General features: G+C 49.3%; 1 protein-coding gene across 1 annotated transcript in view; it reads left to right on the forward strand.

The window, feature by feature from the left end:
* Positions 1–17,476, forward strand: part of LOC121281489 (LIM domain transcription factor LMO4.1-like) — a 46,795-nt gene that overhangs the window by 19,797 nt on the left and 9,522 nt on the right. Inside the window, exon 2 of the mRNA XM_041194433.1 lies at positions 12,752–12,848. Coding sequence (XP_041050367.1) covers positions 12,752–12,848 — 97 coding nt within the window. The remainder of the gene's footprint in view (positions 1–12,751; positions 12,849–17,476) is intronic.

Raw genomic sequence — 17,476 nt, forward strand, 5'->3', positions numbered from 1 at the left:
AAAGGGGGTGCAGGAGCAGAGGGACCTGGGTGTATATGTGCATAAGTCATTGAAGATGGCAGGACAGATTGAGAGAGTAGTTAATATGGTATATAGTATCCTAGGTTTTATTAATAGGGGCATAGAATACAAGAACAAGGAGGCTATGTTGAACTTGTATAAAACACTAGTTCAGCCTCAGCTGGAATATTTTGTACAGTTCTGGGTGCTGCACTTTAGGTAGGATGTGAAGGCTTTGGAGAGGGTGCAGAAAAGATCCATGAGAATGGTTCCAAGGATGAAGAACATCAGTTGTGAAGGTAGATTGGAGAAGTTATGACTGTTTTCATTAGAGAAAAGAAGGCTGAGAGGAGATTTGATAGATGGATTCAAAATCATGAGGGGTCTGGAGAGAGTAGATAGAAACTGTTCCCACTCATGAAAGGATCGAGGATGAGAGGGCACAGATCTAAAGTAATTAGTAAAAGAAGCAATCGAGATATGAGGAAAAGCTTTTTCACTCAACGATTGATTAAGGTCTGGAATGCACTGCCTGAGAGCGTGGTGGAGGCAGGTTGAAGTATTCAAAAGGGAATTAGAGTGTTATTTGAAAAGGAAGAAAGTGCAGGGTTACGGGGAGGAGGCGGGAGAATGGACCTAAGTGAGTTGTACATTTGCAGAGCTGGTGCAGACACGATGGGTTGAATGGCCTCCTTCTGCATTGTAACAATTCTGCAATTTCACGAATATTGCATCCAATGAGCACTTGAATGTAGGGTCACAAGACAGGCTTTTGGAGAGCTGCTAATGTCACTGCTACAATAGTTTAAGGTGCAGAAAATGGTGACCAACTGCTTCCAGCCATTCCAACATTGCCCACATGGCATGTCTTGCTTGGGAGGGCACTAGCTGGGCATAATGCCAGAGGCATGCAGAGTGAGCAGATCGTGACATCACTCAGTGTCTAACCGTCATTAGGTGCCAAGCTGCCATTTGGATCTCCCAGGTCCTGTTAACACCCTCTCTGAATCACTCTCAGCTCATCCACCACTAGTCTATATAAAGGGATCACCATGGGAGGGACTTTCAGGTGAAGTGCTTTGACATTGCTGCCACAGAGTGTAAATGAGTGGGAGAGCTGTGTTCAGAGTCGCTGAAGGAGCTGTCACAGGTTTTTGGAGTCTGAGGGATGTGATGCTGGACTTTTCCCAAGGGTTTGAAGCTCTGACAGCAGGAAGCATCCTGCCATTTGGGGGTGGGGGGGATGGGGGTTCTTTTAGTCCAGCCACTCTTGGGCAGCAGCCTGACAGGGGGATGGAGCAGAAGCAGCAGAGAGGGGAAGCTGTGTGCAGACAGAGGAGGACGGCTCTTGATCGAAGGACACCTTCTTTTAGCATCTTTCAGGAACGTGTGTGTGTAGGAGGAGGGATAGTGGGCAGGGATAGTGATACTGGTCAAACCTCACAGTGATGGGTAGAGTGGGCAGGATCAGTGATACAGGTCAAACTTCACAGTGATGGGTAGAATTGGCAGGGTTAGTGATGTGGGCCAAACCTTGCAGTGATGGGTAGAGTAGGCAGGGTTAGTGATATGGGTCAAACCTCACAGTGATGGGTAGAATTGGCAGGGTTAGTGGTACGGGTCAAACCTCACAGTGATGGGTAGAATTGGCAGGGTTAGTGATATGGGTCAAACCTCACAGTGATGGGTAGAATTGGCAGGGTTAGTGATATGGGTCAAACCTCACAGTGATGGGTAGAATTGGCAGGGTTAGTGATATGGGTCAAACCTCACAGTGATGGGTAGAGTTGGCAGGGTTAGTGATATGGGTCAAACCTCACAGTGATGGGTAGAATTGGCAGGGTTAGTGATATGGGTCAAACCTCACAGTGATGGGTAGAATTGGCAGGGTTAGTGATATGGGTCAAACCTCACAGTGATGGGTAGAATTGGCAGGGTTAGTGATATGGGTCAAACCTCACAGTGATGGGTAGAATTGGCAGGGTTAGTGATATGGGTCAAACCTCACAGTGATGGGTAGAGTTGGCAGGGTTAGTGATATGGGTCAAACCTCACAGTGATGGGTAGAATTGGCAGGGTTAGTGATATGGGTCAAACCTCACAGTGATGGGTAGAATTGGCAGGGTTAGTGATATAGGTCAAACCTCACAGTGATGGGTAGAATTGGCAGGGTTAGTGATATGGGTCAAACCTCACAGTGATGGATAGAGTTGGCAGGGTTAGTGATTTGGGCCAAACCTTGCAGTGATGGGTAGAGTAGGCAGGGTTAGTGATATGGGTCAAACCTCACAGTGATGGGTAGAATTGGCAGGGTTAGTGATATGGGTCAAACCTCACAGTGATGGGTAGAGTTGGTAGGGTTAGTGATATGGGTCAAACCTCACAGTGATGGGTAGAATTGGCAGGGTTGGTGATATGGGTCAAACCTCACAGTGATGGGTAGAATTGGCAGGGTTAGTGATATGGGTCAAACCTCACAGTGATGGGTAGAATTGGCAGGGTTAGTGATATGGGTCAAACCTCACAGTGATGGGTAGAATTGGCAGGGTTAGTGATATGGGTCAAACCTCACAGTGATGGATAGAGTTGGCAGGGTTAGTGATGTGGGCCAAACCTTGCAGTGATGGGTAGAGTAGGCAGGGTTGATGATACGGGTCAAACTTCACAGTGATGAGTAGAACTGGCAGGGTTAGTAATATGGGTCAAACCTCACAGTGATGGATAGAATTGGCAAGGTTAATGATATGTGTCAAACCTCACAGTGATGGGTAGAATTGGCAGGGTTAGTGATATGGGTCAAACATCACAATGATGGGTAGAGTTGGCAGGGTTAGTGATGTGGGCCAAACCTTGCAGTGATGGGTAGAGTAGGCAGGGAGATAAAATAATAGAGGGAGAAAATAAACTTTGAGGGTAAACTAGCAAGTAATATAAAAACAGACAGTAAGAGCTCGTTTAAATATATAAGATAATGAAACTGGGGAAATAATAATGGTGAACCAGGAAATGGCAAAGGAGTTGAATAAATACTTTGCTTCAGTCTTCACGGTAGAATACATTAACAGAATTCCAATAGTAAATAATCAGGGGGCGAAAGAGGGGAAGGAAATAAGTACAATAAGTCGCACTAGAGAAAAAGTACTAGGGAGACTAATAGGGCTAAAGACCAATAAGTCTCCGGGACCTGATGGGTTGCATCCTAGGATATTAAAGGTAGTAGCTACAAAGATAGTGGATGCACTGGTAGTAATCTTCCAAAAATCCTTAGATTCTGGAAAAGTCGCAGAGGGTTGGAAAACTGCCAATGTAGCACACTTATTCAAAAAGGGAGGGAGACAAAAATAGGTAACTGTAGGCCAGTTAGCCATCTGTCATTGGGAAAATATTAGAATCTATTATAAAGGATATAATAGCAGAGCATTTAGGAATACATAATCTAATTAAGTAGAGTCAGCATGGCTTCATGATGGGGAAATCATGCCTGACAAATTTATTAGAATTCTTTGAGGAGGCAACAAGCAGGATAGATAAAGAGGAACCAGTAGATGTAAATATATTTGGATTTCCAAAAGACATTCGATAAGGTACCACACTTAAGGCTACTTAATAAGATAAGAGCCCATGGTGTTGGGGGTAGTATATTAGTATGGATAGAGGACTGGCTAACTAACAGAAGACAGGGAGTTAGGATACGGGGGGCATTTTCAAGATGGCAACTTGTAACTAGTAGAGTGCCACAGGGATCAGTGCTGGGGCCACAATTATTTACAATATATATTAATGACTTGGATAAAGGAAATGAATGTATTATTACCAAGTTTGTGAATGACACAGAAATAGTGGGGATGACACAAAGAGTCTACAGAGGGATATAGATGGGTTAAGTGAGTGGGCAAATGCGCAGCAGATGGAATATAATATGGGAAAGTGTGAGGTTATGCACTTTGGCAGGAAGAATAGAAGAGCTGAATATTGTTTATAAGGAAGGCAAATAGAATGTTGGCCTTTATTTCAAAGGGAATGGAGTACAAAAATAGGGAAGTCTTGCTAAAACTGTACATAGTTCAACCACATCTAGATTATTGTGAACAGTTTTGGTCCCCTTATTGAATGAAAAATATACTGGCATGGAGTCAGTCCAGAGAAGGTTAACTAGGTTGATCCCAGGTATGGAGGGGTTTTTTATGAGGAGAGGTTGAGTAAATTGGGCCTGTAATCATTGGAGTTTAGAAGAATGAGAGGTGACCTTTTTGAAACATATAAGATTCCTAGGAGGCTTGGCAAGGTAGATGCTGAGAGGTTGTTTCCCCTTATGGGAGAGTCTAGGACCAGAGGGCATAATCTCAGAGTAAGGGTCACCCATTTAAGACAGAGATGAGGAGAAATTTCTTCTCTCAGAGGGTAGTGAATCTGTGGAATTCTTTACCACAGAGGGCTGTAGAGGCTGGGTAGTTAAGTATATTCGAGGCTGAGATAGATTTTTAAGCAGTAAGGAGATCAAGGGTTATGGGGAAAAGGCAGGGAAGTAGAGTTGAGGATTATCAGATCAGGCATGATCTCATTGAATGGCAGAGCAGACTTGATTGGGCCGAATGGCCTACTTCTGCTCCTACGTATTATGGTCTTATGCTATTATGGTTAGTATGATGTGGGTCTTCTTTTCCTGGATGTCCTTAGTGACTGTAACAGCCTCAGTCACTCCTGGCAGATAATGAGAAGCATCGCTTCTTCCAAAGTGCAGAGGAAATGCAGCTGTCCGGTCCCCCACTAGTTCTCGGCTGGTCCCTCCTGTTATGTGTCACTCTGTCCTGCAAGCCGAAGGGAAGAATGTCAGTCAGTGTGTTGCGATGTGCCTGCCATTGCTGAATAGCTGCCAGTATGTGGGAGGTATGGAGCAGTGCTGAGGGTGAAGCTGTGAGATATGGAACAGTGCTGAGGGTGAGGCTGTGAGATATGGAGCAGTGCTGAGGGTGAGGCTGACAGTTATAGGGCAATGCTGAGGGTGAGGCTGAGGGATGTGGAGCAGTGCTGAGGGTGAAGCTGTGAGATATGGAACAGTGCTGAGGGCGAGGCTGTGAGATATGGGGAGCAGTGCTAAGGGTGAAGCTGTGAGATATGGAACAGTGCTGAGGGCGAGGCTGTGAGATATGGGGCAGTGCTGAGGGTGAGGCTGTGAGATATGGGGCAGTGCTGAGGGTGAGGCTGTGAGATATGGGGCAGTGCTGAGGGTGAGGCTGTGAGATATGGGGAGCAGTGCTGAGGGTGAGGCTGTGACATATGGAGCAGTGCTGAGGGTGAGGCTGTGAGATATGGAGCAGTGCTGAGGGTGAGGCTGTGAGATATGGAGCAATGCTGAAGGTGAGGCTGAGAGTTACAAGGCAGTGCTGAGGGTGAGGCTGAGGGATGTGGAGCAGTGCTGAGGGTGAGGCTGTGAGATATGGGGAGCAGTGCTGAGGGTGAGGCTGTGAGATATGGGGAGCAGTGCTGAGGGTGAGGCTGTGAGATACGGGGAGCAGTGCTGAGGGTGAGGCTGTGAGATATGGAGCAATGCTGAAGGTGAGGCTGAGAGTTACAAGGCAGTGCTGAGGGTGAGGCTGAGGGATATGGGGCAGTGCTGAGGGTGAGGCTGTGAGATATGGAGCAGTGCTGAGGGTGAGGCTGTGAGATATGGAGCAATGCTGAAGGTGAGGCTGTGAGATATGGGGAGCAGTGCTGAGGGTGAGGCTGTGAGATATGGAGCAATGCTGAGGGTGAGGCTGTGAGATATGGAGCAGTGCTGAGGGTGAGGCTGTGAGATATGGGGAGCAGTGCTGAGGGTGAGGCTGTGAGATATGGAGCAATGCTGAAGGTGAGGCTGAGAGTTACAAGGCAGTGCTGAGGGTGAGGCTGAGGGATATGGGGCAGTGCTGAGGGTGAGGCTGAGGGATGTGGAGCAGTGCTGAGGGTGAGGCTGTGAGATATGGAGCAGTGCTGAGGGTGAGGCTATGAGATATGGAGCAATGCTGAGGGTGAGGCTGTGAGATATGGGGAGCAGTGCTGAGGGTGAGGCTGTGAGATATGGGGAACAGTGCTGAGGGTGAGGCTGTGAGATATGGAGCAGTGCTGAGGGTGAGGCTGTGAGATATAGGGAGCAGTGCTGAGGGTGAGGCTGTGAGATATGGAGCAATGCTGAGGGTGAGGCTGTGAGATATGGAGCAGTGCTGAGGTTGAGGCTGTGAGATATGGGGAGCAGTGCTGAGGGCGAGGCTGTGAGATATGGGGAGCAGTGCTGAGGGCGAGGCTGAGAGTTACAGGGCAATGCTGAGGGTGAGGCTGAGGGATATGGGGAGCAGTGCTGAGGGTGAGGCTGAGGGATATGGGGAGCAGTGCTGAGGGTGAGGCTGAGGGATATGGGGAGCAGTGCTGAGGGTGAGGCTGAGGGATATGGGGCAGTGCTGAGGGTGAGGCTGAGGGATATAGGGCAGTGCTGAGGGTGAGGCTGTGAGATATGGGGAGCAGTGCTGAGGGCGAGGCTGAGAGTTACAGGGCAATGCTGAGGGTGAGGCTGAGGGATATGGGGAGCAGTGCTGAGTGTGAGGCTGAGGGATATGGGGAGCAGTGCTGAGGGTGAGGCTGAGGGATATGGGGAGCAGTGCTGAGGGCGAGGCTGAGGGATATGGGGCAGTGCTGAGGGTGAGGCTGAGGGATATAGGGCAGTGCTGAGGGTGAGGCTGAGGGATGTGGGGAGCAGTGCTGAGGGTGAGGTGAAACATGTAAATGTGAGATATGATTCCTGAATGCGAGTGGTTAGGGAGGGAGTGCCAGGATTTCCGGGATATTCGGGTAGCCACAGTATTTATACGGCTTTGATGATGCATTCACTTAACCTGACACTTTTGTAAGGTCATTGATCTTTTTCCGGAACTGCAGCCAGTCCTCAGCACAAGGTTCCTTGAAGTAACCTATATGTTTACCTACTGTATCCCCTTCACAGCGAGGGCCTCCTGGTTACACTTATGCAAACATAACCTCTCTTCTCCTTTCCATCTAATTTTATTCGTTTATGGGATGTGGGCTTTGCTGGCTGGGCCAGCATTTATTGCCCATCCCTAACTGACCTTTAGAAGGTGGTGGTGAGCTGCCTTCTTGAACTGCTGCAGACCAAGTGGTGTTGACGCACCCACAATGCTGCTAGGAAGGGAGTTCCAGGATTTTAACCCAGAGACAGTGAAGGAACGGTGATATATTTCGAAGTCAGGAATATGAGTGGTTTGGAGGGGCACTTGCAGGTGGGGGTGCTCCCATGTATCTGCTGCCCTTGTCTTTCTAGGTGGTAGTGGTCATGGGTTTGGAAGGTGTTGTAAGGAGTCTTGGTGAATTCCTGTAGATGGTACACACTGCTGCTACTGTGCGTTGGAGGTGGAGGGAGTGAATGTTTGAGGCTGTGGTGCCAATCAAGTGGGCTGCTTTGTCCTGGACGGTGTCAAGCATCTTGAGTGTTGTGGAAACTGCACTCATCCAGGCAAGTGGGGAATAATCCATCACCCTCCTGACTTGTGCCTTACAGATGGTTGACAGGCTTTGGTGAATCAGGAGGTGAGTTACTCTCTATAGAATTCCCAGCCTCTGGCCTGCTTTTTTTAAAATCCATTCACAGGATGTTGGCTTCGCTGGCTGGACCAGCATTTATTGCCCATCCCTAATTGTCCTTAAGAAGGTGGTGGTGAGCTGCCTTCTAGAACCGCTGCAGTCCATGTGGTGTAGGTACAGGGAGGGAATTCCAGGGTTTCCATGAGTTCCAGGATACTCTTGTAGCCACAGTATTTATATGGCTAGTCCAGTTCAGTTTCTGGTCAATAGTAACCCACAGGATGTTGATAGTGGGGGATTTAGTGATGGTAATGCCATTGAACGTCAAGGAGAGATGGTTAGATTCTCTCTTGTTGGAGATGGTCATTGCCTGGCACTTGTGTGGTGCAAATGTTACTTGCCGCTTGTCAGCCCAAGACTGGATATTGTCCAGATAAAAGCAAAAAACTGCTGATGCTGGAAATCCAAAACAGAAACAAAAATACCTGGAAAAACTCAGCAAGTCTGGCAGCTTCTGCGGAGAGGAACACAGTTAATGTTTCGTGTCCGAATGACCCTTCAACAGAACTAAGTAAAAATAGAAGAGAGGTGAAATATAAGCTGGTTTAAGGGGGGTTGGGACAAGTAGAACTAGTGATAGGTGGAGATAACCAAAAGGTATCACAGACAAAATGACAAAGAAGTGTTGTGCCGGAGAAAGATTTGTGGGAGGGGAACTCTTTCTCCGGTACATCGATGATTACTTCGGTGCTGCTTCATGCTCTCGTCTGGACCTGGAAAAATTTATTAATTTTGCTTCCAATTTCCACCCCTCCATCATTTTCACATGGTCCATCTCTGATACTTCCCTTCCCTTCTTTGACCTCTCTGTCTCAATTTCTGGTGATAGACTGTCCACCAAGATCCATTACAAGCCTACCGACTCCCACAGCTACCTCGACTACAGCTTCTCAAACCCCACTTCCTGTAAGGACTCCATCCCATTCTCCCAGTTCCTTCGCCTCCGTCACATCTGTTCTGATGATGCCACTTTCAAAAACAGTTCCCCTGACATGTCTTCCTTCTTCCTTAACCGAGGTTTCCCACCCATGGTGGTCGACAGGGCCCTCAATTGTGTCCAGCCCATCTCCCGCGCATCCACTCTCACACCTTCCTCTCCCTCCCAGAAACATGATAGGGTCCCCCTTGTCCTCACTTATCACCCCGCCAGCCTCCACATTCAAAGGATCCTCCACTGCCATTTCCGCCAACTCCAGCATGATGCCACCACCAAACACTTCTTCCCTTCACCCCCCCGGCGGCATTCCGCAGGGATCGTTCCCTCCGGGTCACCCTGATCCACTCCTCCATCACCCCCTACATCTCAACCCACTCCCACGGTACCTTCCCATGCAACCACAGAAGGTGCAACACCTGCCCCTTCACTTCCCCTCTCCTCACCGTCCAAGGGCCCAAACACTCCTTTCAAGTGAAGCAGCATTTCACTTGCACTTCCCTCAATTTAGTCTACTGCATTCGTTGCTCCCAATGCGGTTTTGGAGAGACCAAACACAGACTGGATGACCGCTTTGCAGAACACCTGCGGTCTGTCCGCAAGTATTACCGAGACCTCCCAGTCGCTTGCCATTTCAACACACCACCCTGGTCTCATGCCCCCATGTCCGTCCTTGGCTTGCTGCATTGTTCCAGTGAAGCTCAACGCAAACTGGAGGAACAGCACCTCATCTTCCAACTAGGCACTTTACAGCCTCCCGGACTGAATATTGAGTTCAACAATTTTAGATCATGAACTCTCTCCTCCATCCCCACCCCCTTTCCGATTCCCCCCCCACTTTTTTCCAATAATTTATATAGATTTTTCTTTTCCCACCTATTTCCATTATTTTTAAATGTATTCCCGTCCATTGTTTTATCTCTACCTTTTAGCCTTTCTCGGTTCCTTCAACCCACCCCATCCCCACTAGGGCTATCTGTACCTTGCTTGTCCTGCTTTCTACCCTTAATTAGCACATTCCTTAGGTAATATCACCACCTTCAACACTTCTTTGTCCTTTTGTCTGTGACATCTTTTGGTTATCTCCACCTATCACTGGTTCTACTTGTTCCAACCCACCTTGAACCAGCTTATATTTCACCTCTCTTCTATTTTTACTTAGTTCTGTTGAAGGGTCATTCGGACTCGAAACTTTAACTGTGTTCCTCTCCACAGATGCTGCCAGACTTGCTGAGTTTTTCCAGGTATTTTTGTTTTTGTTTTGGATATTGTCCAGGTCTTGCTGCATTTGAACATGGACTGCTTCAGTATCTGAGGAGAATAAATGGTGCTGAACATTGTGTAATCATCAGCGAACATCCCCACTTCTGACCTTATGATGGAAGGAAGGTCATTGATGAAGCAGCTGAAGATGGTTGGGCTACGGACACAACGCTGAGGAACTCCTGCAGTGATGTCCTGGAGCTGAGATGACTGACCTCCACAACCACAACCATCTCCCTTTGTGCTTGGTATGACTCCTATATCCCATTGACTCCAATTTTGTTAGGGCTCCTTGATGCCACACTTGGTCAAATGCAGCCTTGATGTCAAGGGCAGTCTCTCTCACCTCCCCTCAGGAGTTCAGCTCTTTTGTCCATGTTTGGATGAAGGCTTTAATGAGGACAGGAGCTGAATGGCCCTGGTGGAACCCAAACTGAGCATCAGTAAGCAGGTTATTGCTAAGCAAGTGCCTCTTGATAGCACTGTTGAAGACCCTTTCCATTACTTTACTGATGATGGAGAGAAGGTAATTGGCCGGGTTGGATTTGTCCTCCTTTTTGTGTACAGGACATACCTGGGCAATTTTCCACAAAGCCGGGTAGATGCCAGTGGTGTAGCCATACTGGAACAGCTTGGCTAAGGGCGTGGCAAGTTCTGGTGCACAAACCTTCAGTACTATTGCCAGAATATTGTCAGGGCCCATAGCCTATGCAGTATCCAGTGCCTTCAGCCGTTTCTTGATATCACATCGAGTGAATCAAATTGGCTGATGACTGGCATCAGTGATGCTGGGGACCTCCGGAGGAGGCCCAGATGGATCATCCACTCAGCACTTCTGGCTGAAGATTGTAGCAAATGCTTCAACCTTATCTTTTGCACTGATGTGCTGGGCTCCCCCATCATTGAGGATGGGGATATTTGTGCAGCCTCCTCCTCCAGTGAGTTGTTTCATTGTTCACCACCTTTCACAACTGGATATGGCAGGACTGCAGAGCCTAGATCTGTTCTGTTGGTTATGGGATCGCTTAGCTTTGTCTATCACTTGCTGCTTATGCTGTTTGGCACAAAAGTAGTCCTGTGTTATAGCTTCACCAGGTTGACACCTCATTTTTAGGTGTGCCTGGTGCTGCTCCTGTCATGCCCTCCTGCACTCTTCATTGAACCAGGGCTGATCCCCTGGCTTGATAGTAATGGTAGAGTGGGGGATATGCTGGGCCATGAGAACAATTCTGCTGCTGCCCCACAGCACCTCATGTGCCCAGTCTTGAGTTGCTAGATCTGTTCGAAATCTATTCCATTTAGCATAGTGGTAGTGCCACACAACACAATGGAGGGTATCCTCAATGTGAACATGGGACTTTGTCTCCACAATGACTGTGCAGTGGTCACTCCTACCGCTACTGTCATGACAGATGCATCTGTGGCAGGCAGGTCAGTGAGGATGAGGTCAAGTATGTTTTTCCCTCTTGTTGGTTCCCTCACCACCTACCGCAGACCCAGTCTTTCCTTTAGGACTCAGCCAGTAGTAGGCTACAGAGTCACTCTTGGTGATGGACATTGAAGTCCCCATCCAGAGTACATTCTACACCTATGCTGCCCTGTTCAAAATGGAGAGACACTGATTCATCAGCTGAGTAGGGGGAGGTGTTAAACAGCAGGAGGTTTCCTTGCCTATGTTTGACCTGATGCCATGAGACTTCATGGGTTCCAGAACCGATGCTGAGGACGCCCTCCTGACTGTATAGCACTGTGCCACCACCTCTTGCTGGGTCTGTCCTGCCAGTGGGACAGGACATACCCAGGGATGGTGATGGTGTCTTGGGCATTATCTGTAGGTTATGATTCCATGGTTACGGTAAGGAGATTTCCTATCCTAAAGGGCATTAGTGAACCAGATCAACAATGGTTTCATGGTGATCGTTAGACTTTCAATTCCAGATTTGTTGAATTCAAATTTCACCATCTACCCTGGTGGGATTCAAACCCAGGTCCCCAGAGCATTACCTTAGGTCTCTGGATTACTAGTCCAGCGACACTCCCAATACACCATCACCTCCTCCAGATCCTGACTCATTATCTGGTTATTCAGGTCTGTCACAACATAATTACATTTATCCACCCCAGCTTCAAACAGGTCTCTAATTGATCTACTGTTTGCCCCTCCTTCTGTCTCATCAACAGAAAACATGCCTTTGGAAGGTGACATTTGGTGCGGCCCATTATGGTCCTTCAAAGCTTTCACTGCACGTTCATAATCTACCTTTTCTCTCATGTCAGGCATTGTCTTGAAAGTCTCCCTCACCGAAGAAGCTGCATGAACAATAAGGCCCATCACTGCTTTCTGCCCCACCCTGCCCAAAAACCGACTGCATACGCTTCAAACTCCTCCAGCACGCTCTCCATTGCACAATCATCTGACAGGTAATGCCAGGACCATCAAACAACTCAATTCCTCTGACTGCAGACATATCAGCTCCAGCAAATGCCATGACACAATCCTAAGTATCTCCGTCTTTATCCTCGTTTGCCAACATCACATCCCAGGCTGAAAGAACAACGCTCAAAGTCACAGATTTCACTCCAAGACCATCATTTAATCTTTCATGTTGGCTAACTCCCTAACACGTGTTGTCTGACCTTTAACACCTGCCCAAGGCCAGGTGACCCCATATGTTGTACAAAATGTACCTTGCAAAATCTCATCCCAGTACCATGTAGTATTTAATACTTAAATCCGCACCCAATCAGCTTTCATCACGACATCCCCCTTTTTCCCCCTCTTAACCCATTCTCTCTCCCTCGGTTCTTTCTCTCCCTCCTCTCTCCCTCCCCTCTCTCCCCTCTCTGCCCCTCCTATCCCTCTCTTCCTACCCTCTTCCCTCTCCATCTCTCTTTCTTTATCTCATGCTCCCTATTTTTTTGCAGGTTGTTTGGAAATGGCGGGGCTTGTCGGGCTTGTGGTCGGTCCATCCCATCAACAGAGCTGGTGATGAGGGCTCGGGACAATGTTTACCATCTTGAGGTTAGCCTGCTCTCTTCTACATTCCTGTTACATCCTGAGACATCAACCAGCACAGGCCTGAATCAACTCTGTTCCTCAAATGGCACCTGTTTGTGAGCTGCGTGACTCTCACACGGACACTTCTCAATCAACATATCTATAGTGAAACAATCCACACTGACCCACCCGCGCTGACCCTCCCAAAACTATACTGACCCTCCCAAACCCATACTGACCCACCGTGCTGACCCTCCCAAACCTATACTGACCCTCCCAAACCTATACTGATCCTCCCAAACCCATACTGACCCACCCACACTGACCCTCCCAAACCTATACTGACCCTCCCAAACCTATACTGATCCACCCGCGCTGACCCTCCCAAACCTATACTGACCCTCCCAAACCTATACTGATCCTCCCAAACCTATACTGACCACCCCGCACTGACACTCCCAAAACTATACTGACCCTCCCAAACCTATACTGACCCACCCGCACTGACTCTCCCAAACCTATATTGACCCACTCAAACCCACACTCACCCACCCAAAGCCACAATGACCAACCCACACTGACCCAACCAGAGTGACCCAGTCACACCCACAATGACCCACCCAGACCCACACTGACCCACTCATGCTGACCAACCCACACTCGCCCGCCCACCCACCCACATTGATCCATCAACACTGACCCACCCGCACCTACACTGACCCACCCACACTCACCCACCCACACTGACCCATCCACAATGTCCCATCAACACTGACCAACCCGCACCCACACTGACACACCCACATCTACACTGACCCACCCACACCTACACTGACCCACCCACACACTCACTCATCCACAATGTCCCATCAACACTGACCAACCCACACCCACACTGACCCACCCATACCCACACTGACCCACCCGCACCTCCACTGACCCACCCACACCCACACTGACCTACCCACACCCACACTGACCCACCCATGCCCATGCAGGCCCACCCACACTGGGACTGACCCAATCACACTTACACTGACCCACCCACACGCAGTCGCATTTAACCACACTCAGACTGACCCACACTGACCCACCCACACCCACACTGAACGAACCACACCCACAGTAACCCACCTGCACTGACCCAACCAAACCCACACTGACCAACCCACACTGACCCACCCACACTTACCCACCAACACTGACCCACCTGCACCCACACTGACCCACCCGCACTGACTGACCCACCCACACTGACCCACCTGCACCCACACTGACCCACCCACACTGACCCACCCACACTGACCCACCCACACTGACAGACCCACCCACACTGACCCACCCACACTGACCCTCCCACTGACTGACCCACCCAGACTAACTGACCCACCCACGCTGACTGACCCACTCACACTGACCCACCCACACCCACACTGACCCACCCACACTGCCCCAACCAAACACACACTGACCAGCCCACAATGACCAACCCACAATGACCCACCTACACTGACCCACCCATACACAGACTGACCAACCCACCCACACCTTCCCACCTATACAAATCCATACTAATCCATCCACACTGACCCACTCAACCCACATTGACCCATGCACACTGACCCACACCCATCCTCACTGACCCACCTGTACTTACCCCCCAAATCCACAGTGATACACCCACATTGACCCACCAAACCGACACTGAACCATCCACACCCAGACTGACCCACCCACCCACACTGACACATGTACACTGATCCACCCACACCTACACTGACCCACCTACACTGACCCACCTACAGTCACCCACACAGACCACCGAAACCCACAAAAACCCACTCACACTTACCAACCCACACTTACCCACCACACTAACCTACCCAAACCCACACTGACCCAACTACATTGACCCACCCAAACCCATACTGACCCACTCACACACACACATACACTGACCGACCTACCCACACTGACCCACCTGCATCCACACTGACCCACCCACACCCATACTGACCCACCCACACCAGCACTGACCCACCCACACCAGCACTGACCCACTCAACCCACTCAAACCTACACTGACCCACCCACGCTAACCCACCCAAACCTACACTGACCCACCTAGACCCACATTGACAAACCAACCAAGCCCAACCAGGATGCAATGGCGTAGTGGTATTGTCGCCATACACTGACCAACCTACCCACACTGACCCACCTGCATCCACACTGACCCACCCACACCCATACTGACCCACCCACACCAGCACTGACCCACCCACACCAGCACTGACCCATCCACCCACACTGACCAACCCACAGTTCGAATCCCGCCATGGCAGAAGGTGGAATTTGAATTCAATAAGAATCTGGAATTAATAGTCTGATGATGACCATGAAACCATTGTTCATCGTTATAAAAACCCATCTGGTTCACTAATGCCTTTTCGGGAAGGAAATCTGCTGTCCTTACCTGGTCTGGCCTACATGTGACTCCAGACCCACAGCAATGTGGTTGACTCTTAAATGCCCTCTGAAATGGGCGTAGCTCAGTTGTGTCAAACCGCTGCAAAGTCACAAAAAAAGGAATGAAACTGGACAGACCACCCGGCATCAACTTAGGCACCGGAACCAATAATGGCAACTCAGCACTGTCCCCCTTACTAACATCTGGGGGCTAGTGCCAAAATTGGGAGAGCTGTCCCACAGACTAGTCAAGCAACAGCCTGACATAGTCATAATCACGGAATCATACCTTACAGATAATGTCCCAGACTCCATCATCACCATCCCTGGGTATGTCCTGTCCCACCGGCATTTAGACCCAGCAAAGGTGGTGGCACAGTGGTATACAGTCAGGGGAGAGTGGCCCTGGGAGTTCTGAACATCGACTCTGGACCCCATGAAGACTCAGGGCATCAGGTCAAACATGGACAAGGAAACCTCCTGCTGATTACCACGTACTGCCCCCACACCACCCCCCCCGCCCCCCCACCCCTGCCCCCCCCCTCAGCTGATGAATCAGTGCTCCTCCTTGTTAAACATCACTTAGAGGAAGCACTGAGGGTGGCAAGGGCACAGAATGTACTCTGGGTGGGGGACTTCAATGTCCATGACCAAGAGTGGCTCATCATCACCACCTGCCTGCCACAGATACATCTGTCCATGACAGTATTTGTAGGAGTGACCACCGCACAGTCACTGTGGAGACGAAATCCCACCTTTACATTGAGGATACCCTCCATTGTGTTGTGTGGCACTATCACCGTGCTAAATGGGATAGATTTCGAACAGATCTAGCAACTCAAGAATGAGCATCCATGAGGCACTGTGGGCCATCGGCAGCAGCAGCAGAATTGTACTCAAACACAACCTGTAACCTCATGGCCCGGCATATCCTCCACTCTACCATTACCATCAACCAGGGATCACACTGGTTCAATGCAGAGTGCAGGGGGGCATGCCAGGAGCAGCACCAGGCATACCTAAAAATGGGGTGTCAACCTGGTGAAGCTATAACACAGGACTACTTGCGTGCCAAACAGCATAAGCAACAAGTGATAGATAGAGCTAAGCGATTTCACAACCAACCGATCAGATCTAAGCTCTGTAGTCCTGCGACATCCAGTCATGATTGGTGAATGAAACAACTCGCTGGAGGAGGAGGCTCCACAAATATCCACATCCTCAATGATGGAGGGGCCCAGCACATCAGTGCAAAAGATAAGGTTGAAGCATTTGCTACAATCTTCAGCCAGAAGTGCTGAGTAGATGATCCATCTGGGCCTCCTCCGGAGGTCCCCAGCATCACTGATGCCAGTCATCAGCCAATTTGATTCACTCAATGTGATATCAAGAAACGGCTGAAGGCACTGGATACTGCATAGGCTATGGGCCCTGACAATATTCCGGCAATAGTACTGAAGACTTGTGCTCCAGACTTTGCCATGCCCCTAGCCAAGCTGTTCCAGTACAGCTACAAGACTGGCATAACCCGGCTTTGTGGAAAATTGCCTAGGTATGCCCTGTACACAAAAAACAGGACAAATCCAACCCGGCCAATTACCGCCCCATCAGTCTACTCTCCATCATCAGTAAAGTAATGGAAGGGGTCATCAACAGTGCTATCAAGTGGCACATGCTTATCAATAACCTGCTCACTGATGCCCAGTTTGGATGCCGCCAGGGCCACTCAGCTCCTAACCTCATTACAGCCTTGGTTTAAACATGGACAAAAGAGCTGAACTCCAGAGGTGAGGGGAAAGTGACTGCCCTTGATATTAAGGTAGCATTTGACTGAGTGTGGCATCAAGGAGCCCTAGCAAAACTGGAGACAATGGGAATCAGGGGGAAAACTCTTTGCTAGTTGAAGTCATACCTAGCACAAAAGAAGATGGTTGTGGGTGTTGGAGGTCAGTCATCTCAGCTCCAGGACATCACTACAGAAGATCCCTAGGGCAGTGTCCTCGGCCCAACCATCTTCAGCTGCTTCATCAATGACCTTCCTTCCATCATAATGTCAGAAGTGGGGATGTTCGATCATGATTGCACAATGTTCAACACCACTGACGACTCCTCAGATACTGAAGCAGTCCATGTCCAAATGCAGAAAGACCTGGACAATATCCAGGTTTGGGCTGACAAGTGAC

This window comes from Carcharodon carcharias, chromosome 8 (assembly GCF_017639515.1).
Source record: "Carcharodon carcharias isolate sCarCar2 chromosome 8, sCarCar2.pri, whole genome shotgun sequence".
Classification (NCBI taxonomy): Eukaryota; Metazoa; Chordata; class Chondrichthyes; order Lamniformes; family Lamnidae; genus Carcharodon; species Carcharodon carcharias.